This window comes from Cervus canadensis, chromosome 6, assembly GCF_019320065.1.
Source record: "Cervus canadensis isolate Bull #8, Minnesota chromosome 6, ASM1932006v1, whole genome shotgun sequence".
In the NCBI taxonomy this organism is placed as follows: Eukaryota; Metazoa; Chordata; class Mammalia; order Artiodactyla; family Cervidae; genus Cervus; species Cervus canadensis.
In genome coordinates, this window is record NC_057391.1 from 11,369,865 (window position 1) to 11,393,063 (window position 23,199).

At 53.9% G+C, this 23,199-nt stretch overlaps 2 protein-coding genes across 6 annotated transcripts in view; both read right to left on the reverse strand.

The window, feature by feature from the left end:
* Nucleotides 1–2,816, reverse strand: part of IGDCC3 (immunoglobulin superfamily DCC subclass member 3) — a 42,296-nt gene extending 39,480 nt beyond the window's left edge. The window contains exon 1 of one of the 5 annotated variants that reach the window (XM_043470813.1): nt 2,474–2,816. In XM_043470813.1, the coding sequence (XP_043326748.1) occupies nt 2,474–2,564 (91 nt within the window). In that variant the 5' untranslated portion in view covers nt 2,565–2,816. The remainder of the gene's footprint in view (nt 1–2,473) is intronic. The other 4 variants (XM_043470817.1, XM_043470816.1, XM_043470814.1 and 1 more) reach the window with 4 other exon arrangements.
* Nucleotides 2,817–5,868: 3,052 nt separating this feature from the next.
* Nucleotides 5,869–23,199, reverse strand: part of IGDCC4 (immunoglobulin superfamily DCC subclass member 4) — a 38,788-nt gene continuing 21,457 nt past the window's right edge. Inside the window, exons 6-20 of the mRNA XM_043470819.1 lie at nt 22,099–22,254; nt 20,977–21,390; nt 20,319–20,483; nt 19,647–19,784; nt 18,684–18,854; nt 17,291–17,530; nt 17,033–17,134; nt 15,389–15,572; nt 14,528–14,655; nt 12,601–12,771; nt 12,227–12,364; nt 10,952–11,057; nt 10,168–10,396; nt 9,282–9,443; nt 5,869–8,758 (exon numbers count right to left, since the gene is read on the reverse strand). Of these exons, the coding sequence (XP_043326754.1) occupies nt 8,345–8,758; nt 9,282–9,443; nt 10,168–10,396; nt 10,952–11,057; nt 12,227–12,364; nt 12,601–12,771; nt 14,528–14,655; nt 15,389–15,572; nt 17,033–17,134; nt 17,291–17,530; nt 18,684–18,854; nt 19,647–19,784; nt 20,319–20,483; nt 20,977–21,390; nt 22,099–22,254 (2,918 nt within the window). The 3' untranslated portion in view covers nt 5,869–8,344. The remainder of the gene's footprint in view (nt 8,759–9,281; nt 9,444–10,167; nt 10,397–10,951; nt 11,058–12,226; nt 12,365–12,600; nt 12,772–14,527; nt 14,656–15,388; nt 15,573–17,032; nt 17,135–17,290; nt 17,531–18,683; nt 18,855–19,646; nt 19,785–20,318; nt 20,484–20,976; nt 21,391–22,098; nt 22,255–23,199) is intronic.

Consider the following 23,199-nt stretch of genomic DNA (forward strand, 5'->3'; position numbering starts at 1 on the left):
CTGCGATACTAATTGGAATCTCTATTAATATATAGAAATTTCTGCATTATGAAGGGTCATCTCATTCAGTACAGTTACTTAATCAACAGACCGTCTCAGAGAGATGGATAGTATTTCTACCACCTTTCTTTTATTTGTATGTTTTAAAAAATATTTATTTACTTGGCTGCATTGCAGCACGCAAGATCTTCATTGTGGTGCATGGACTTTTTAATTGTGGCACAAGGCCTTTATATCTTTCACAGAAAAGGAAACTGAAGCCCAGAGATGTTAAACAACTTGTCCGAGACCTCAGAGTTAATAGTTACAAATCTGGGACCTAAAAGCAAGACTGATTCCAGCATAGCTGCTGCCACTTCTGTGGCCACCTGGTTAAACACTGAAGCCCCACAGGCTTTCAGAGTGTGACCTCAGGTAAAGTATTCAATCTTCCCTGGCTTCTCCATCCTCGTTTGTTTAATTAAGCAACAACAATATGGCTTGTGTGCATGCTAAGTCACTTCAGTCATTCAGTCACTTCAGTCCAACTCTTCCCAACCCCATGACTTGTGGCCTGCCAGGTTCCTCTGTCCATGGAATTCTCCAAGCAAGAATACTGGAGACGGTTGCCATGCCCTCCTCTAGGGGGCCTTCCCAACCTGGGATCAAACCCACGTCTCTTATGTCTCCTGCATTGGCAGGTGGGTTCTTTACCACTGAGCCACCAGGGAAGCCCTATGTTAAATATGACCTACAGATGTAAAGGCAGTATGAAAAGTTAAAATTTCTAAACAAATATAAAGTGAGATAGTAATAAATCGCTGCTTCTTTTTGCTGACAACACCATCTGAACAGGGAGAAGGGTGTGTGGGTCCAGGACTGGGTACAGGCTAGGTTAAGGTCCAGCTCCACGGCCCCACCCCTAGGATGCTCTGGTGTTTGGCAGTTCCGTTTGTTTTGCTTTTGTCATAATGAGGATGAGGGATACCAAACATTACTCAGATTTCTCAAAATTCAGAAAGAAGGAGGCCCCTAGAACCTTTCTCCCAGCAACCTCTGCACTCTTGCAGAAGAGAAAGGAACTGGAAAAGGGGAAGACGAGGGGGAAGAAGAGAAGGGAGAAGACGAGGGTGATCAGGGAATCAGAAGTGGGAGAGGAGGGCCGAGAGCTCCAGTCCCAGGCATGATGCCAAGTCTCCTACTTCTCCAGCCAGCAACTTCCTAGACCAGTTATAACTTCAATCCTAGAGAAATGAGCCCACCTGGGCTGAGAAGGCAGCCACAGACCCCTCCACATTTCCGGGCAACTAGTGATACGGGAGCGGGCCCCTCCCTTCACAGTCCAGCGCCCTCCCTGGCGGCGGGGAGACGGGGCAGTGAGGGGGAGAAAGGAGAAGGAGGAGCGCTGCGGTTAGGGGCGTTTCCCCCCACCCTCAGGGACAAGTAATTCGTACTTTAAGATATTTGAGGGTCACGCCCCTTCAGCTCCCTACCCATCCTTCCTAAGACTTGCGTTTCAGCTGCCTCGGCTCCGCACCCCAAACCCGGTATTTTAATAGCAACTGGGGGATGGATAAACTTTCTACTAGATACGCTTGCGACATCCTGCGTCTCCGGAGCTAAGAGGGGAGAGAATACTGTCCAGAGGAGCATCTGTTGAGAACTTGGGGTGGGAGAAGAAGCGACTAGATTTTCACCTCTCTCGCGTGAAATGGGCCCCTTACAGTCCCTGAGGGAACAGGGTGGTGGTGACGGAGCTCCGGGCAGCAAAGCCGGCAGACCCCGAGCTCTGCGTGTGCACCCTCCCGGGCAGGGCGGGCACGTGGGCATCCCCGCCGCTCTCTCGCCCTCGGTCGGCTTCTCTTTCCTTTCCTCAGCTCGCAGGGTGTCTCCCCCTCCCCACGCGCGGCCAGCCGGGGACCTCCCTCTTCCTCGATGGCTCCCTCGCACTCCGCGTCCCAGTCCCTCTCCAAATCCACGATGCGCTCTCTTCACCCATCGCAGCCCGCTCAGTCCCGGACTCCGCCCCCGGGGTCGGCGGTCTCCTAACCTCGGCCACCGCGGGCCACTCTGTGCCCACCCTCGGGCTCCGCACTCCCCAACTCGCCCCTCGGACCGCACTCAGCCCTGGGGTCTCCCAAGGCTCGTTCCCCCCTCTCCCCAACTCCAGCCTGCCCGCCGATCTCCTGCTTTGCCGCGCTCCTTGCCGCTTGGCCCGGGCTCGGACACTACCGAGTCTCGGAGCCGCAGCGGACTGAATGCGGGTCTCTCTCCTGGGGGCTCCATCCTCAGCATCTTCTGGCTCCGCGTCCCCGGCAGCCGGGCCTCCGTGCCCCGTCCCCCGGCTCCGCCCCGTCCCGCTCGTCTCCCCTTCTGGGGCAAGTCCCTCCAGCCCGCGGTCCGCCGGCAGGTCCGCCCCTCGCGCCCGCTGACTCCCTTCTCGCCCTTCCCGGGGCTCGGTCCCAGCAGCCGCACCGCGGGCGCCCTCGCTCACCGTCGCTTGGCGCAGGCAACAGTAGCAGCGGCAGCAGCTGCAGCAGGAGCCGGGGCCGGCGGCGCGGGGGCGCGGCGCGCGAGGCAGCCATGGGGCTCGCGGTCCGCTCGGATCGGCGACGCGCGGCTCTGGGGCCTCTCGCGGCTCACAGTGTCCCGCGGGGCCGGCGCCGGGGCCGGGGCCGGGGCTTCGGCCGGGGCCGAGCCCGGGCGGCTGGGGGCTGGGGCCACATGCCTGCCTAGGAGCGCCGGGGGCGCAGGGCGAGTGCGGCCGCTTGCGCCATCTTGCACCCACCCGGGCGATCTGTCAGCCTCGCCCGGGGTGCGCGCTCCGCACTCGCACCACCCGCCCCGCCCTCCTCCCGCCGCCCGCCGCCCCTCTTCCTTCCCCTCCCGGTCCCCTCCCCCAGCCCCCTCTCCCCGGAGGCCGGGTCTGGGGAACAAAAGAGCCGGCGAGCGCTTTAAGCGGCCGGACATTCCCGGCTGCGCGGCGGACGCGCCCCCTGCGCTTTGAACTGGGGCCGGAGCGGCGGGCGCCATCCAGAGCTGCAGCCCCGGACCCCTCCCCACGGGCCAGCTCCGGACTTGGGGGGCTGGGGGAGTGGAAACCCAGTGGACTGCGGAGTAGGTCCGGGTTGCAGAGAAACACGCAAAGCTGTCGGATCCTCTCCTACCCACTCTTTCTGCTGCGTCCTCCTGCACCGTGTCCAAGTCTGTATTGTCGAGATAATTCCCTAAAAGCTGCACAAAGTTGTCAAAGATTCGGTTTTCCATGGGTGTCTAGTTCTTTCACCCAAAGGTTAGGACGTTTAGCTGCAAGACTGGCCTGTTTAGACCGAAGAGTTCTGGCGCTTGGGTGGACAGGAGGGAGGAAGAGTAGGAAGGCGGCTTCGTCCAGGGCCCTGGGAAAGCAGACCTAACAGGACAATGAGAACGCTAAAGTAAACCGGATTCTGGCCCCACTTCTCCCTGCTGTTTAGTTCAGCAAACCCAGGCAGTCACTCTCAGAGCTCATCTGAAAGATAAAGATATCCCATCTCCCCTGCTCACTTTGAAGGAAATGTAAAGGATACAGGTCACGACAAATGACCTGATAACTGGAATAGCACACTGGAAGTTAAAATTCCCAATAACACTGCTATGCCACAAATACTCAATGTTTCATGTCAGAACGTAAAAGGAGACAACATCAGTCTCAGGTAAGGATTGTTATGGGAGATAGGCATGCCTCTTAGGAGATACAGCCCCACGTTAGCCTGCAGAGATCATCAGTCTTGGCCACTCGCTATTAAATGATCTTCTGTTGAGTTCAGCATGATGTGCTAGTCCATCAAAATTACTGAGCCTCTACTAAGTTCGAGGAGCAGGAGGTTTAAAGAGAGCAGTCTCTGCCTCACTCAGCTATTGGCATTGAATTGGTCAGGAAGAGGAGTAATTACATCTCTCTTTTGATACCAACTCTGGAATTGCAGAGCAGAAGTGTTAACATATATAAAACTAACTGATGCAGATAGGTTAAAAAGGGCCTCCAGAAATCAGGTAAGTTTACTAGTGATGGGGTTTGTGCAGCCCAGGGACTCTGTAGTAGCGATTGGAAGATGAACAGGACTTGAGACATATGAGCAAGCAATAGGAAGCAATGGAGAAATTCAGGGTCAGGGAACACACTGAAGTCCCAAGCCAATTTCTTTACAAGGAAGGGCAGGAAGGATGAGCCTCTACTGGCCATAGGAAAGGGAGGGGTGGGGGCCCTCTCTGGGCCGAAAGGCCTGGAACTCCCTCCTGCAGGGTCTGAATTCTCAACCACCCCTTCTTGGCTTGTCCTAGACTCAGGAGAGGTCAAATTGGTGTCCTGAGTTGCTGTCATTTTAAATTCATTTTGACAAGTGTTTAATTCTTCTTTATCACAACGCTTGGTCTGAGAGTGATATGCAAATAATGGCTATTCTCCTGCATGCAAAATGTGCAGTATCTCCCCCTTCAATGTGTCAATTAACTCAGGGCTGACTCACCAGCTACTTTGGGGGTGGTCTTGGGCAGGAAGCCCTCTGGTTCTTGGTTCCCAGCAATAGAAAAACACCTGTGGTCTAGGCACTATAAAGATCCTAGCAGAGCCGTTGCCAACTGTAATCCTGAGATGTGTGTGAGGTGTAAGCGTGGGGTCTGGTGTATGACTGCTGTGCCTAGGTTTGAGTTAATGGACACCAGCATGATTGTGAAGGTGAGGGTTCCATGCGTGGGTCTCTGAGCTCATAGGCACTGTGCCCATATGTGTGAACGGGCGTCACGGGCAATTTTGGAAGCCAGATTTATACAGAAGATTTGTCGAACCCAATCTCTGGAGTTTGGTGGTTCACTCCTCCCTTGCATCCCACAAAGTTAAAAAAATGTGTGTCTAGATGAAAAGAGATCCCTGAAGAACCTAAAAGAATGACATCAAAGAAAGCATCTTTCCTAAGTTTAGGTGTTTTTTCTAAGTGCCTGTTGAGGGAGGGAGATGGTTCAGCTCCTTTTTTGAGGTGGGGAGAGGAGTTCCTATCCTAGGAGTCTGAGTAACCTATTTTTTTACTTTATTGAAATATAGTTGATATACAATATTATATAAGTTACAAGTGTACAATACAGTGATTCATAATTTTTAAGGGTTATACTCCATTTATAGTTTTAAAATTTTGGCTCTATTCCCTGTGTTTCACAACATATCCGTGGAGCTTATTTTATACATAGTAGTATAGACCTACCCCTATCTTGCTCCTTCCCCTCTCCCCACAGTAACCACTAGTTTGTTTTCTATATCACTGAGTCTGTTTCTTTTTTTTTAAATATTCACTAGTTTGTTGTATTTTTTAGATTCCACATATAAGTAATATTATATAGTATTTGTCTTTAACTTATTTCACTTAGCATGATACCCTCCAAATCCATCCATGTTGTTTCAAATGGCAAAACTTCCTTCTCTTTTATGGCTGAGTAGTATTCCATTGCTTAACCAGACCACATTGTCTTTCTCCACTCATCTGTTGATGAACATTTAGGATGCTTCCATATCTTGGCAATTGAAAATAATGCTGCTGTGAACACTGACATGCACGTATCTTCTCAAATTAGTGTTTTTATTTTGTTATATACCCAGGAGTGGAAATGCTGGGTCATATGGTGGTTCCATTTTTAGTTTTTTGAGAAACCTCCTTACTGTTTTCCACAGTGACTGCACCAATTTACATTCCCATCAACTGTGTACAAAGGTTCCCTCTTCTTTAGAGAAAGTCCAGTTCTTTCTTATAACCACCTGCTCTTCTGCTCAAAACTCAACATTTCCCATCCTGGTAAGAAATACATTCTCTAGGGCAGAAAGGCTGAAGAAGTTCTAGTCACTTGGTTCCACAAACAAGAACATTTTTGGAAAATAGTTTATTAATTCATTACAGGGACAGATATATGATCAATGCATTGGCTTAACACTAAAGAATATGATAATTGTAAGGAGAAAAAATGCTGGAAAAATAATTAAATAATACAGCAAAACTACAGACAAATAAATGAGCAGGTACCGATTATACTTGTCATGCATCAAGAAAAGGTTTTTAAATGAGACTCAAAAACCATAAGGCATCCATGGTAGGTGACAAAAGGATTAATACCCTGTAAAAGGCCAATGGACTCTTTTCTAATAAAAATACTGCTACAAAGACACAAACCTAACACTTCCAAATTACCCAGAGCCCAAATCATATATAATGCTAGTGAGTAATGGCCACGTTCTTATCAACTGTGAGTTATAGGCAGATACCAGATTTATTACTTATTTGCTTTTGAGAAACAATTTTCCACCCAACCTAATGGGTTATAAATTGTCTCATTTGCAGCTATTTAATTTAAACCAGAACCTCAGTGCCTGTTAAACAAGAACATGAAAAATGACTATGTGGTGTAATGCTAAGAGCCTACTGTTAAAACAGCCATTTAATTCAGGACAGTTTTTTTTTTTTTTCCCCTTTGGAAAAAAAAAGAAAAAAACCAGCAAAATAAAATGAGGCTTTTGACCTTCAGAGCAGTGATGAAACATATACAGTAGTGTTAGCCACAGCAATGCTGAATGCTACAGAAATAGTACAAATGACAGATCTGTCCTTAACGAGATACAAAACCAACATTAATAATCTTTAGTGTTATCATAGGCTGCCTGAAGGGGGAGGAGGAGGAAATGTAGGTGTGGATGTCAAACCTGAGTGACACCCGCGTGTAATAAACACAGATGCTGAAAGGGTCTGAGGAAGCTGCAGCTCCGCTGAGAGACATTTCACCATTAAAAAAAAAAGGAAAGATAGACTGGTTATTTCTAATTTGGCTCAGAAGCCAGAGTTAACCCTTGATGTACTTGCTGCTCAGTGAAAAAAGATGAATTCAGGGAGAAGAGACCGAGTACTAAATGCTCCTATGAGAGGCTGAGGTGCAAAAATCAAATAAACGAAACAAGTCAGGCTTGTCCCTGTGTGTGTGTGGTGGGGGTGGTCAACAAAAAATGACTTCAGGATTGAATTTAAAGAAAGAGCAAAATGAGATGAGCCCATCACCCTTGTCCTGTGCGAAGACCCTACTTCCAACACCCTAGAGGATGAGATCCCTCCCAGCCACCCATCAGTTCCTGGTCAAGGGGCAGAGAGTGGGAAGCGAAGGAGCTCCCCGGCCTCTAATTCCCACCCCCTTCTCCCTTTCAAGCTCCAGCTGGGAAGGAAGGTGCCTCAAATGCCTCTGCCCAGCAAACCAGACTTACCGCATGGAAGGGAGGGAATAATTGTATCCCTGTCTCAAAACCCCCAAGTCTGACTTGCATTCATCCCCTCTAAGGAGAACCCTCCAGTCTCAATCCCAGGGAGAAAGATGCAAGGGAAGCTGAAAGGTCTTCTCCAAACCTGCACTGGGGGTGTGCAGTCTGCCTGGGGATGGGGTCTACAGAGGCACGGAGAAGCAGGGGCAGGAGGACGATGGCTGAAGTGGACGGCGGACACGGGAGTCCCATCACGGCCTCAAACAGACATGAGGTAGTCATGTTGTGAGGGAAGGATGCTGAGACTGAACCCAGGCAGGAGAACCACGTGATAGTGTGGGAGAGGCGAGAGCAGAGACAGACAGAAGCCACGGAGAGGAAAGGACCGAGTCCCAGGACAGAAGAGAAGGGCGCTGAGGTTGGAAGAATGGGGGGACAGGACAAGACACTAGAGGACTGAGCGGGGAGGAGAGAAGGGAGAGCAACAGAAAGCAGATTTGCAAAACCAGGCACTTCCCCAGTTACAAAACCAGGTGCAGACTTGCTCTGAGGGGAGCTGGAGTCACCCTCTCAATCTGGGCCCGGGGCACATGGCAGATGGGAGGTGATGCCACTAAAGTGTCGGGCATTCAGAGCCTACTTGCACTCAGCCCAGCCCAACCGGAAAGTGGGCCGGGGCTGTCTTTGTCAGACAAGGCATTGGAGACACTCTCAGAGTGCGTAATAAAAGGCTGGGTGACAGAGTAGGGGCCCGCAGGGCTGGGGGCAGGCCACTCTGGGGCAGTGTTCTGACCTGGAGGATCAATTAGGCCATAGTGATCACTGCCTGGCCCAGAGCTTCCCAGCTCACCAACCAGCACACACACATGTGCTTCACACATGTGCATATCACATGTAACTGTGCGCCATGTGTCTCACATATCACATGTGTCACAGAGTATGGGGGGAGTGAATAATCCAATCCTTCCTCTCCCCGAGCCAAAGCACCCCAGGAGGCTCCAAGTGGCTTGATGACTTTCGGGCAGAGACGCGTACATGTGTAGCCACACGTGTCATGTCGCATGATCCAAACCAGCCTGTCCCAAACTGTGCCCTCTAGGGGAGCTAAGTAGAGGAGGAGGGTACTGGGGCTTTGGGCAGGCTTGGACTGGCTCCTGGAGGGCAGGGGGCCTTTGGCTGGCAGTTGTTCCCAGGGGCCTCCTCCAGAGCCTCCCTGGACTGGAGGTCCAAGTAGGGGCAAGAATCGCTGGCTGCCTCTGGCAGGCAGGTGAGTCTGTCTGGCCCAGGGGCTGCTTGCTCACACCCTCCTGGCTCCCTGTCCAGCCAGTCTTCCCCTTGATCGAGATCCACAACACTCGAAGTGAGGTCAGGAGCCTCTGAAGGCAGGGAATCCTCAGGTTCCAGGTCTTGGAGGTGGAGGTCAGGGGTCCCATTGGATGCACTAAAGTCAGAGTGGACAATGACTTCGGCCTCCACCTGGTTCCTGCAGGCTGAGGGAGGCTTCTTCCTCCCGTTGCCCTGGTCAGAGCAGAGAACACAGAAACCATCACTGAGAGTGACCATCAGAAGAATGACTATCATTCTCTGGATGGAGCGAGGCTGACCCCCAGCCTAGAGCCCATTATATGTTCTGCGGGAGTTAGTAAAGGAAGCACAGTGACTGTCCTCCCGGAGATGATGGTCAGATCCATGGGCAGGCAGTGGAACACTACGATCTGCCCTTGTCACAGAATTTCAGAAATACCAGACACAGGCAGGCTCAGTGCACACGAAGAAGGGCTGAATGCAGTCAGACTGGTGCACCCTCAGATCCATGGGAATTCAGCCGTGGCCCACTTATGCCTCGCTCGAGGAGGGGCTGTCTTCTCAAACACTGGCCTGCCCTCCACCTATTCACCTTTAGAGGCTCCGGGGGTCTCCAGGCTCGACTTTTACCCCCAGGGACGTTACCACCAGGGGTCTTCAGAGGATTCACTACTTGCTTTTAACAAGCACAGGACCCTTCTCTCCTTCCCTCACCGTTTCTTCCCAGGACACTGACCTTGATGGCCTCGTACACCAGAGCCTGCAGCAGCAGTGTCTGCCCAGTTCCAGCAGGGGGCAGCAGGGCCCGGGTCAGAGAGGGCATGGGGCCTGCCTGGGGCAGCTCACAGCCTGCCCAGGAGCCTGCCCAGCTGGGCCCACCGGGCTGAGCCCAGGAGATCTGCACAGGGAAAGAAGCAGGAGCTGAGGCCTGGGCTGGGGATATACGCAGGAAACGGCTGGAGGCCCTCCGCAGACTCTCAGCTCCCTTTCTACGTCTCTCCCCAAGGCAGTGGGGACAGGCACAGAATCTGAGAGTCCGGGGGTGAATCTGAGGATAGAAAGATGCTCCTGCAGAACAGCCCAGGAGTTTCTGAACCAGCCAAGTTCTCCTTCGCCACAGAGGCAGGGAGAGGGTGAGAAAGGACTCAGCGGTTCAAGCTGGCTGGTCAGAGAATTCAGGATGAGCCACGGCTGCCAGGATGGACAGGACCCGCCCTGCGTGGATGCACCTTATCTGGATCCCGGTCCTACCTGGCCACAGCCAGCCTGACCAGCCTCCTTCCCCCACGCGAGGGAGTACTGGGTCTTAGAGCTCTCCCCAGCTCCCAGGATGAGGCGCGTTCTGGCCACCTTGAGTCACCCGCCAACAGCCCCTCGGGGGCTCTCCGCTCCTTCCTGAGAACCAGGCTGACCTATTCTGCCAGAGATGGAGGCCCATCTGCTTCCCTGCCTTGCCAACCCTTTCAAAGAGGAGGGAGAGTCTTTTCTTCTGCAGCTGGTCCAGGGAGGGGAGAGGGGAGCGCTCCCCTCGCCGGGACACAGCGTGCTCTTGCGCCCCCTAGTGTCCGATTTGGGAATGAACCGCAGTGTGGGGCTCGGCCCTCCCCGGGCTCCGGGCTCACCTTTCTCTTGGAGTGGCCCCGGCCAGCAGAAGCCCCGCCACCCATAAGGCTGTGCACTTCAGCCCTGTCCTCGATGTCGGAGGGCGGTGGGGACCAGTCCTGGGGACGAGGATGCACAAGGGACTCCAGTTCATGGACAGCTGGGGGGCTGGGGGGTGCCAGGCGGGCTCGGGAGTACAGTGCCGGGTTCCCAGCAGTGGCCGAGGAGGACAGGCCCGGGAGGGCTTCTCTGTAAGGAAAGATGGGGAACAGACACAGTGGTCAAAGGGAGGGGCAGGGGTGGGATTGGGATTAGTCCAGCCTATGCCCCTGGGCAGGTTCCTACCCATCTCTGAGACTTAATTTCACTGTCTGTGCAATGGATGAGAAATTCTGTGACTGTTCACAACAGCTGTGACACTGCCCTGAGATCCTTCCTCCCGGGGCTCTGGGCATCTGGAGATTTGGGGGCCCTCTTTGCAAGAGGCTGGCAGCTACCAAGGAAGTCCATGAGGTCACAAAGAGTTAGACACGACCAAGCAACTGAATAACCGCCACCAAGGAAGCAGGCGACAGGCAGCTAGGTTATGCCAGCCCTGACTGAGCGGTACGCTGGGGGCTTCCCTAAACCCACTCCACTCCCCACTCTCACGAGGACCTCACCCCAACCCGTTCATCCCAGACAACTTCCATGGGGCCCCCAGGAGGGGCTAGAGCAAGTCACGGCCACTTTCCCCGCTCTCTCTTCCCTGCAGCCCTTCTGGAAGTTGCTCCTCTCTGTGGTCAGACTGGTCCTCCCACCCACCTGTGGGGGCTGCGGCGCAGGCCAGCACACATGCAGGCCAGGAGGCAGAGGAGGCCCAGGCAGACGCCCACGATGATGCCCGTGACCGAGTGCACGTCCAGAGAGTCTGGCAGGGGAGAGGCAGGGAACAGAACAGATCAAGGACAGGAGAAAACCCGAGGTTCATAGACCAGGACATCCTGGGGCTTCCTCCGGAGGCCACTGGCCTGAATCTCTTCCTCTGGACATGTGAAATCTCTGATGCAAGGATCAGAGGGCCCCAGAGACTCACAGGGACCACCACTACCTCTCTCTCCAACTGTCTGCCCCACTGGACATCTGGAAGCTGAAGTTCCTCCCCATCAACCTGGCCTTTCAGTGAAACACGCCTCTTGCCTGCCTAACAGGGCTGGTTTCACAGGAGTGCAACACGTGCAGTGGCCCGTGGCCTGTGTTGAGAAGGGCTCTGGGCTTGGTTTCATGCTCTGCTGTCACCACCTTGAAATTCTTGCTCATTTTTTTTAAAATGTATTTATGTGGCTATGCTAGTCTTAGTTGTGGCACACAGGATATTTTTTTCTTTTGTGGCTGCTGTGTAGCATGTGGAATCTTAGTTCCCTGACCAGGATCTAACTTGCCCCCTCCAGTGGGAGTGTGGAGTCTTAGCCACTAGACTGCCAGGGAAGTCTGTCTTCTTCATTTTTCAATAAGGGGTCCCACATTTTCCTTTCACACGGGGCCCTGCGAATTATGGTGTAGACAGTCTCATGGCCTGAGACTTCCCCTGTATAAAGCTCATCACCTCTTCAAGCCAGTTCTCCAGTGAAAGTAAGCTCCCAGAGAAACCAAGCTGGTCTCCCACAAATCTGACCTTTCGACTGAATTACCACAGAACCTCACCCATTTCCCCTTCAAATTTATCCTCTCCACACCAGGCTTCCCTGGTAGCTCAGACAGTAAAGAGTCTGCCTGCAATGCGGAAGTACTGGGTTCGATCCCTGGGTCAAGAAGATCCCCTGGAGAAGGGAATAGCTACCCACTCCAGTATTCTTGCCTGGAGAATTCCATGGACAGAGGAACCCACAGTCCATGACGTCACAAAAACTTGGACATGAGCGAGCAACTGAGACTTTCACTTTCACACCAAATAAAGAGGGCAGCTGTCCAACAACATATGCCTGAAGGCAAGGCCTTGGAGGAGATGACTTCAGAATTAGAAGTCAGCTCTGGGGGCCTCTGGGGAGCTTGGGCTGCCCCAGGATGGAGCCCACCCCTTCCTCCCTTTCCACCTCTTACCTGAGAGCTTCTCCTGGAGAGTAATGACATCCTGCAGGCCAGAGAAGGGCCCAGGCCCCACCTCTGTGCGTGCCCCCATCTTGAAGAAGTACCTAGTGTCGCTCTCGAGGCCATGGACCTCAGCACTGAAGATGTTTCCTGGGGGGCAGGGGAGCCAGAGAGAGCAGGGTTGGTGAACCAGGTGGGGGTGGCCTGCAGGGTTGGGCTGGGAAGTGGCCCTGGGAAAACCTGCTGCTCCCACCCAGGCAGCAGCTTCTGCCTGCTCCTCCTAGAACAAACCTCCGTGGCCGTCTCAGTACTAACCCAGCCACTGAGGAGGCTGGAAAGGGGTGGGGGGAAACACTTGCTCAGAGGTCCTGGGTGAGGGCACTCACCTTCCGTGGTGAGCAGGGTCCACTGGTGCTCGGGCTGGGTGTGGTTGTTGCTGTAGAGAATCAGATACTCCACGATCTCCCCGTTGGGCTCCGTGGGGGGGCACCAGTGCAGCCGGACGGTGGACGGTGTCAGGGGGCTCAGGCGCAGGTCGGATGGGGGTGTCGAGGGCCCTGGGTGTCAGAGGAGGAGACAGGGAGAGGCAGGGTCGCTGACAGCCCCAGCTGTGGGCACAGCTGGGAGCCAGGGCATGAAGGCATGGCCTCCTTGCTTCCGCCTTTACTGGAACAAACCACAAAGCACGAAGCAAAATGAGGTCGGGTCTCTCACCCGGGAATTTCCAGAAAACAGTTAGGGAGGGGGGCTTTGCCACCATTCCTGCCCTCTTAGAAACTCTTTTCCACTCTTTGGAGCAGAGCTCCTCAAATCTCCACACCCAAATGCTTCCAAGGACTGAGGATGGTTGTCTGGTCCTCAGGGGACCTGGGGGCAGAGCGCAAAAGTTTTTGGAAGGCTTATATGTCATTTAAAGTCATCTCTTCCATGGTAACATTTAATATATAAGTAGTGTTTGAAATGATTTTTTATTTAAAGTTCCTAACTCCCCTCGCCACCCCAAATCTTCAAGTAATATTTGTTGATGCCCTATATAGCCTCCATCTCCACCTGCTCGGGCCCAGGACCTTAGAGTCACAGGAATCCCCATTCGAGGAGTACCACCTTGAAAGGCTTTGTGTTTTGTTTTCAGAGAAGTTGAAAGGGCAGGAGGGGGGCAGGAGTACATGAGGAAGGGAGGGGAGAAAGGAGGGACAAAAGGTGGGGAAACAACAGAAATTTGGGGGCTCAGGTTTTCAAGGCCCAACAGAGGGTGAGATGGGGACCCAGGACTAGAAGGCATAAAGAAGCCACAGCACCATGGGCAGTCAGAACCCTCACTGGCCCGAGGTGACTCCCCACTTCTCAGGTGCTAGTCTCCGCATCTGTGAAAGGAGAAAATACTCCCCGCTCTGAAATCAGGTCAATTGAGCTGGGGATTCCGTGTCAGAGAGTCTCCCTTGAGAAAACACTGAGTCTCCCTAAACTCCATGGATAAACGGAGCTCCTGGCCTCCATGGTGGCTCAGACAGTCAAGAGACTGCCTGCAGTGCAGGGGATCCGGGTCTGATCTCTGGACCAGGAAGATCCCTCGGAGAAGGAAATGGCAACCCACTCCAATATTCTTGCCTGGAGAATTCCATGGCCAGGCTCCTCTGTCCATGGAGAGCAAAGAGTTGGACATGGCTGAGTGACTAACAACACCACTTGAGCTGAGGTCATGAGTGTGTGAGAAACAATTTGTAAGCATTTTTTTTTAAAGTGCATTCATGAGGGTGCATGGCCCTCCCCCCCCCCAAACCGTACACACGTCTTCTTATTTCAGATCAGGAACAAAGGTCTGCTGATAGAAAGGGGAACTGTCTCAGGGTCAGCAGAACCTAAGAGGCTGTGCTGTGAGGACAAAGAACCACTTGTCTCCAGATGCATTTCCAGAGGGTTCCAGAGTCACAGACCTGCAGAGCTCATGGTCCCATGGGTCCCATGGTCCCATCCCCTCTTACAGATGAGGACACAGAAGCCCTGCTGGGGAAGGGGCCTGCCTAGTCTCCCTGGGTGTCAGGGGCACAACGGGGACCCAAATGCAGAGTCCGGGATGCCTGCCTCCAGAGCCAGCCCTCTTCACAGCTCAGTGAGGTCTTGGCACAGCCTCTTAAAAGAAAACCCTCCTCTAAATCTTATGTGATCATGCCTGTGAGTAAATGGTTAAGACCAGCACTGGATTGCCAGCATAAATGCATAGCGACTGACAGGAACTTACGGGGCTCAGAGGGGCATTTCAGAAGAGGGCTGCTGGGGCAAGGAGTTCGGTCAAGGGGCTGAGGGGCCACTCACGGTCAGGCAGGGTGGAGCGCTCTACCACGGAGCCGAAAGGCCCGTCCATGTCCACACCATGAGACTGTACTGCAAACTCGTATTTGGTGAATGGCTTCAGCCCGCCAATGAGGATGTCTTCTCCAGAGCTGCCGAGGTAAGAAATGCAACTAGGACTCTCGGGCCCCTTTAAGTCTCCTCCCCCAACCCAGCCCCAACCCCTGCCTTGGGCAGGGAATCTGCTCCCTGACACTGGGGCCTCTAACACCATCCAGAGGACCTGCAGAGAGATGTGGATGGATGGATGTGTATATGAGATTCCATGTCCAATCCCCAAGCCAGGCCCCCTCTTCCAAGAAATATTCCTGGGTTAATCCATGTCACTCTCCACCCAAAGAACCCTCTCTGATGCTTCTTTTCCTTGACTTAAAGGAAAAGATGCATAACTTTTCCTTAATGCATAACTTTTCCTTGATGCATAATTTTCCTTTAGCTGCAACTGTATTAATATGTATCTATTACTTTTTATGCTTTGTCTTGTCTGCCAAACCAACAGAGACCAACAGGTCTCTGACTCCCCATCCAACAAGGGGGGCCTCTCAGGACAGCAGCTGGGCTGTCTCTTCCCCATCACCTGAGAGTGAAGAAATAGGTCTGTCCTGCATGATGTCTCCCTGGGTTGAGCAGAAGGCCCTCTGGTGAGGGGACAGGACTGGATGGGCTCTCCTTTCCCATCTGCCACCATCAGGCCATCAGACTCTCAAAGCGCCCCCCTTTGAGGGGGCGAGTCATGAAACGCCCTGCCGCCTCAGGCCCCCCTCTTCACCACCCCCTGCTGCCTTCCTCCCTCCCACCCCGCCCCTGCACAGCCCCGCGTCCCACCTGGTGTAATAAGTGACCAGGGAGGCGTTCCTGAGTCCCCACGGGCTGAAGCGCACGGTGTAGTTGACAATCTTGACTGTGGTGAAGTCTGGCTTTTTCCACCGAAGCCAAATGGAGGTAGAGCTGTTTGATTCCGCATGGACATGGGCAGGGGGCAAGGGTGGCCCCCTCTGGATGGGCAGGTCTGGAGGGTGAAAATTAGAGTGTAGGAAGGGAGTGAGGATACTCATCTGGAAATACATACCGTGGTTTGCAGTTCCCAAGGCCCTTTCTTTTACCCTTCTCTTGTGATCCTGTGAGTTGGGAATAATGCTTTATTTCCACTTCACAGATGAGGAAACTGAGGCCCCCAAGGATTTAAGTGATTTTGGCCAAGGGCATACAGCGAGCAGAATATGGAACACTAGTATGTAAGAATGTAAGAGAGGGAGACAGCGAGTCATGGTAATTATGAGCATAGATTCTGGAGCCAGGCTGTCCTGATTCAAATTCCAACTCTGCCATGTACTAGCTGTGTGACTATGGAGAAGTTAATCAACCTCTCTGTGTTTCCATTCCCTATTCCGTCAGTGGGGCTAATAATAGTACCTACATTTCATAGGGTGGTTATGAGGATTAAATTAGTTAATATTTGTAAAGTATATGGAAGTGTTATGGAGTGAATGTTTGTGTCCCCCCACAAAGTTCCTATGTTGAAATTTGAACATATGGTGGAGTCCTGTCTGTTTATAACAACCTGTTTATAACAACCACAGACTGGGTGGTAAACAATAGAAATTTCAGAGTCTGAGATCAAGTTTTGGTGAAGGTCCTCTACTGGGTTATAGACTATCAACTTTTCATTGTGTCTTCAGGGCAGAAAAGGGAGGAAAGCTCTTTTGTGTGACTTAAAACAGTACAAATCCCATTCATGAGGGTTCCACCCTCATGACATCATCTAATCCTAATTACCTCCTAATACATCACACTGGAGGGTAGGGTTCCAATGTATGAATTCTGGGGGACACAGATTTTTTGTACATAACAGTGCCCTTATAAAAGACACCCTAGGGAACTCTCTAGACCTCTTTCTGCCCTGTGAGGACACAGCGAGAAGACAGCCTATGGTCTATGAATCAGGAATCGGGTCTTCACCAGACACTGACTCGGCTAGGCCTTGATCCTGGATTTCCCAGCCTCCAAAGCAGTGAGAAGTAAATGTTGGCTGTGTAAGCTACCCAGGCTATGGTGTTTTGTTACAGTAGCCTGAACCGACTCTGAGCCTCAGTTTCCTGGTGGGCCCACATAGGGATACCCTCCCTGCCTAGAGCAGAGGAATAATCTGAGAGATAGTGTGATGAAAGTGGGTCATCTTAAAAATTCTTTAAAGGTCAAACTTGGGGTCAGAAGTCACTGATGGACCATGGGGTTTCTCTCTGTCCAAACCTTCCAAATTAGCACTGCTCATGGATAATGAAAACAAGGGCCTATAAGACAGAAGCAGGAGCTTCTCTCTGTGATCTAGAAGGGCCAGTAGAACAGGTTTGCAGGTGGCTGAAACTTCCAGACGGCCTGCCCACCAGGGCCAGCCCGGAGGAGAGGGAAAGGAGGCCAGGCACAGACCTGCTGACTGAGCCCTCCTCCCCCGCTTCCCCAGCTCCTCACCTGGGGTGGGAGCCTTCTCCGTCTTGCCCTTCCACACTGCCGCATAGCCATCCTCGTGTTTGTTGAACGCCACGAGCTTCACCTCGTACAGCCGGCCAGGGACTGGGGAAGGTCACGGGGGTCACTCACTGGTTAGAGGAACCTCCGGGGTCATTCTCGTATTCCCTGAGAGACTCCATCTCCAACCACCAGCCCAGCTTGTCCAGTCCCCTGCTGGACCTATGTCTATCTCATCCCCTCCCGGGCGGCCCTCCTCACCTAGCTGGGTCAATTCATACTGCTTCACTTTCTTCTTGAGCCGGACGGGCCCCACATCCCACGCCTGGTCTCCACGGCCTCCGGGAGGGCTCTCACCATCCATCTCCTCCTCTTCCGTTCCCACCTCTCGCCAGTACAGTTTGTAGCCAGAGATCTGGGCGGGGTGCGGGGGTGGCTGCCAGGACACGACCAGGGACTCCATCCTTGCCCGTACCTTCAGCTCTGTGGGCGCAAAAGGGACTGGGGGCAGAGGAGCAGGAAGGGAGGAGGAGTAAGAGAGTGAAGGAGAAGGAAGAGGGGGAGGCCGGGGAAGGGCGGAGGGAAGAAGCATGAGGAAGCAGAAAGCAGGAAGACAGCATCGAGTAGGGCCCTTGCCAGAGTTCTCCCAATATATCTCACCACTCAGCCACAGCCTAAGGGTCAGGCCCAGGCTGGGTCTAGAGGAGAACTCACTATTCCATAAGCCCAGAGTGCTGAGAATGCCAGGACGTCTCCTGGGTATTTGCAAAGAGGTTAGCATAGAGCACTTCTGGGGCAGGGCTGACAGTACCTGCCTTAGAGGAGGGCTCTATAAATCTTCTGAAGGGATGAAGGCATGGGCATCGGCAGGCAAGGGGATGAGAGGGGTTGCTGAAGCCAGGAAGGAGGGATGGAGCCACCAGAGTGGGGAGACCTACTTAGAGCCTGAGGCTGGGTTGGCTCACTGTGTGTCTGATGCTGCTCTAAGCACTTCATAGCGTGTATTTTAACTTTTCTCACAACCCTACAAAATAGCATAAATACTAGTGTCCCTATTTTACAGATAAGAAAACTGAGGCTCAGAGAAGTCCAGTAACTTGCCCAAGATGACACAGATAGTATGCGTGCCAGGTTTTGTCTTCATTAACCACTCTACTATTGGGCCTCTCCACAAAACCCACAACAGTCATAGTCACAGAAGCAGCTACTATTTATTTATTTATTTTTCCCCAGCCATGCTGTGCGGCACATGGGAATCTTAGTTCCCCAACCAGGGATTGAACCTGTGCCTCCTGCTGTGGAGGCATGGCTTCTTAACCACTGGACTGCCAGGGAAGTCCCCTGTTGGCTACTACTTAACCAGTTCTAACTATGTATTGAACTTTTGTTTATATTAACTAATCTTCATGATACACCTGGCAGTAGTAAGTGAAGTCTTAGAGCTGTGAATGGTCTGTCCAAGGTCACACGGCAGATGGGAGGGATACATGAGCCCAGGGGTGTCTGCACATGCCAGCCCTTCACCTCTTCCCCCATCGAGCAGGGGCAGCCATGGCAGATCTCTCGTGGAGGGGGTGGTTGGGTCTGGGCTCCCAGGGCTCCCAAACGCCCACAGTCACTCACATCACCCCACCTGTCCCCTCTGACCCCGTACCATGGCTCTGGTTGTGCACACTGGGCGTCCTGTGCTGCATCCACGGGGAGGGGGCCCCGTAGCCAGCCCCTGTGCCAGCTGAAATCCGCACTCGATACACCTTGTTGGGCTGAAGCGAGTTCAGCGTAAACTGCGTCTCATTCCCCGGCACCTCGGTAGAGAAAATCTGATCTGCTGGGACAGAAGACACCGGCTTTGGGTGGCCACCTTAAGAACCCCTAACCCCCCTACACTGACTCTTCCACTCTGGGCCCGGCTCCTCAGTGCCATCAGAGCCCGAGGCCCTCCCAACACTGACCCCTCAGTGCCTGGATGGACTCTATGCTTCAGTGAATGCCCAGGCCTCTGGCCCTGGCTGATGCCAGCCATGAGCTTGGGCTCACAGTGGGGAGAGTCAGGGCACACGCTCCCCACTGGCCCTGGGAGCCAGCCCACACACCACCAGGGCATGGGCACAAGGGGCTGGCTGTGAAACCGCCAAGCACAGCCTCTTCCAGAGCCCTGTCGCCCCCCATGCCCCCTTCCTCACCCTTCCCTCCCTCCTCGCCCTGGCCCCCTGGCCCCCAGCCAATTGCCTTCTCCTGTGTCTTCATCAATTTCATTCCTCCTCCCCGAGATTCTTGACATCTGTCCTAATACCCCACCCATGCCTCATTTCCCTCAATCCCACAAGCAAACCCTGCACCTCCCTATCCCTTCTGAGCTGGAAGGGACCCCTGGGATTACCTAGGTCACCTGCCTCACTTCGCAGACAAGGAGCCTGCGGTAGCGACTGTCGGATGACGCACCACAGTGGTGCGAAGGTGAGGCTAGCCCCCAGCCCTACCCCTGTCTTGAGCGAGCCCTCTGACTGAGCCTTCCCTTCCACTCCTGCCCTCCCAACCCCCAGCCCCCCGTCCCCTTTTCTAGGTTCACCTTGCCCCACCCCACCAGCCGCTCTCACTGATTCCTGCCCCCACTCACCTTCCTTTCCCAAACCGTACTCTATCTTGTACTTCACCACCTGCCCGTTGCTCAGGCCGGGAGGCAGGGGCAGCCACGCCACCCTGATGTCCGAGGGGTTGGGGCTGGACAGGGAGAGCTGGGGCGCTGCACTGGGGGCTGAGACAGAAGAACATCAGCGTGAGTTCTGCTCCACCGACGTGGAAGGTGAGGCCCAGGAGCGGTCAGAGACTTGCCCAGGTCACACGGCAAGTCAGAAGGAGGCCCAGGACCAGGATCTGAGGGAGGAAAGGGAGCCTCTCAGGGGAGCCCCAAGCTGGAGAGGATGGGACAGCCTTCCCGGGACATGCCCCCAGCACAGTCTTCTACATCCAGCGGACTGTCACTGGCTCCTGTCTGACTGGATGGTACCTGGGTGCAGCGGAGAAGGGCCACCTGATTACAGGTAGTCATGAAACCTGGGCTCAAGCTGCAGCTGCACTATTGACCTTGGGCAAGTCACTCACTTTCTGGGCCTCAGTTTCCCCAACTGTAAATTAGGGAGATGAACCCTTGCCCACTCCTTTATAGGGCACAAAAGATGGCACAAGGCAGGTAAAAGTGCCTTGGCATAGGAGTAAGGAGAAACTAAGCTACCATCCTCCGGGAATTCCCTGGGCCCCCAGGTGCCCACAGGAGGTGCAGAGGCCCTACCATCATCCAGAGTGTGGACCAGTGCTGGGGAGGAGGTACGGCTGGCCCCCAGCTGCGAGTAGGCCACCACGTAGAACTCGTAGTCTGTGTTGGGTTCCAGGTCTCGAACCTGTAGCTCAGTGGTGTCATTGTTCACTGCAAACTGGTATTCCACGTTGTCCACGCCTGAGTGGGTTAGGGGACAAAGTGTCTGTCACAGGGCCACCACCAGAGGCTTCCCTGCTCGAAGCTGTCTATGGATCCTTCATGTTGTCCAGTCCCCGGAATAGCCTCTTTCTAGCTAAATCATTCCAGATAATCTGAATAGGAGCATATAAACTCCCCTGACTTCTAGTCCCACTGTATTAGTTCCTCCCACTAGTTAGGAAGTCTTTTCTATCGTGTAACTGAAGTGACTCCTGCTGCAATTAACAAGCTGGCTCCAGGAATGCCAAGGCATTTTCCCTGAGAGTAGTATCCTCTCACTACTCTTTTAAACGGTGGCTGAAGGGGAAATGCGCTAACCCATATCCACACACAGGTCTCCCACCCCATCCCATCCTATCCCCAAAGGCAACACTTCAACCATCCAGGCTGTGCCGCGTCTCTTCCCCCGCCCCCGGGAGGCACCCCCTGCAGTAGGTCTTCGCTGGGGTGTCTTAGCGCCGGGCAGACGCACCCCGTGCCTTCTGGTAGTGGAGGGAGAAGCCAATGATCTGCTCGCTGTGGAGCTCGGGCCGCTCCCAGGCCACCAGCACGGCGGAGCTGCTCAGCGGCGTGGCGGTGACCCGCGTGGGGGCGCTGGGGAGCCCCTCGCGCACCACGACCGCCAGCGGCGCCGCGGCGCACGCCGTTCCCGCGCCGTTCTCGGCCACGCACTGGTAGTAGCCGGCGTCCTGCAGGCGGATCTGCGTGATGACCAGGCTGCCGCCGCCGCCCTGCACCTTGACGCGCCCGTTGGGCCTCAGCGGCGCCCCGTCGTGCAGCCAGCGCAGCCACGGCCGCGGCTCGCCGGACGCGCGGCACACGAAGCGCGCGGTGCTGGCCCGCGTCCGCGACAGCGCCTCCGGCGCCTGAGAGATGACAGGAGCGGCTGGGGGACCGGAGGGGGACGCTGACTGCGCGCTCCCGCCGCTAGAGGCCTGCCCCCGCCTCCAAATACCCAAGGGACTCCCGCAGCCCCTCACTCATTCTCACCTCTCCCTGATTCACCCGTCCCCCCAGAATACCCTCAGCAGCGCAGCTCTAGCTCACTTCCTCTTTCTACACCGGCCCTACACTGACCATTCTCTCCAGGCCTCCTCGGCCTCCCCAAATACCCTGGCTTCTCCAGGATCTAACCCTTCTCCCGCCCTTATTCCGTCTCCCCTACCTCCCAGGACCCCACACCTATCAGATGTACCCTCCCCCCAATAACCTCACTCTCATCCCTCCCCACGTTACCCGGGTCCCACCCAGACCCTCTCCAATAACCCAAGCAATGCCCTTTATCACCCCTCTCCTCTTCCTCAACTCCATCCTCCAATCTCCTCCCACACTTGTCTCCTCTAATTACCTAGTCTGTCCCCTCCAAGGTACCCCACCCCCTTACGAAGGACTCCTCCCCGGGTGCTGGGCTCCTGCCCCCCTCAACCTTCTCTTCCCTATTCATTCTCCACCACCGCCTCTGACACGCCCACTTGTCCGTTTTCCCACTTCCTATTCCTCTTTCGCTCAGCCCCAGCTAACCCGCCCCAATGCAGTCTCCCCCTGCACCGGCTCCCCGGTCCTATGCCCCTTCTCACCCTCCACCCCTCCTCACCCAGCACGCGGAGCTCGGCGGCTGCGGTGGCGAAGTCCCGCGTGCGGGGCTTGTTAGCTCTGCAGACGTAGACGCCAGAGTGGCGGGGCTGCGCGCTGTGGATGAGTAGGTTGGTGCGGCCCAGGACGATGACATCGGTGGAGATGGGCTTCCCGTCTGCGGGAGGAGGGAGAGTGCTGGAGCGGGGAGCTGCCGGCTGCCCCTCCATCCACTCTCCGGGCCTCGGACCTCGGGTGGGGGCGCCCTCTCCACCCGGGTTAAGAGAACCTGACAGTCTCTGGTTGGGATCTCAGTTCCTCCACTTGCTAGACCAATGATCCCCTCTGAGCCCTAGTGTCTCTCTCTGTAAAATGGGGGGACAGTCCCTCGCTGGAAGGGCTGTTCTGAGGGTGGAACCAGTAAGGTCTGTGAGACTGGCCCACACAATGCAGGCACATCAATAGGTGCTCTGAACACTACTCAGTTACAATTATTACCATTCCTGTTAAATTCATTTCTCTCAAGGACACCTTCCCGCCATATGATCTCAGCCAGGGCTATGATGAAGATATGGCTGGGAAGGTCTGCACCATAACCAGAGACCTGAATACCTGAGACTTATTTTGATGTGAAGTGAGAATCATTTTTAAAGCCCTTGCCTTACAGTCAGGAGTTGAAATGCAAACCGCCAAGAAAAAAAAAAAAAAAAAAAACAACTATTCTACAATCACAAAACCAAAGAAATGCACATCAAAACACAGATGTTCATTTTCACCTATTAAAGTGGGAAAGTTTTTAAAGACAGTATGTTGCAATGCCTGAGAAAGGGTAAATGCAGATAGGGCTACACAGGGGCTCCAGCTTGACCCTGAAGCCAGGATTCCACTTGTGGGCACCCTGTGGTGGGCAGCTGTTAACAGTGCTGACCACCTGTGTTAACTCTAACAGTGGACAGCTGGGAAAGACTTCAAAAAGTAAATTCTGGCTATACTCAAATGATGGACTCTCAGTTATTAAAATTATTTTTTGAAAAACCTTTTTAAAAGATGGACAGGGAATCCCCTAGCAGTCCAGTAGGTAGGACTCTGAGCTTCCACTGTAGGAGATACGGGTTCAATCCCT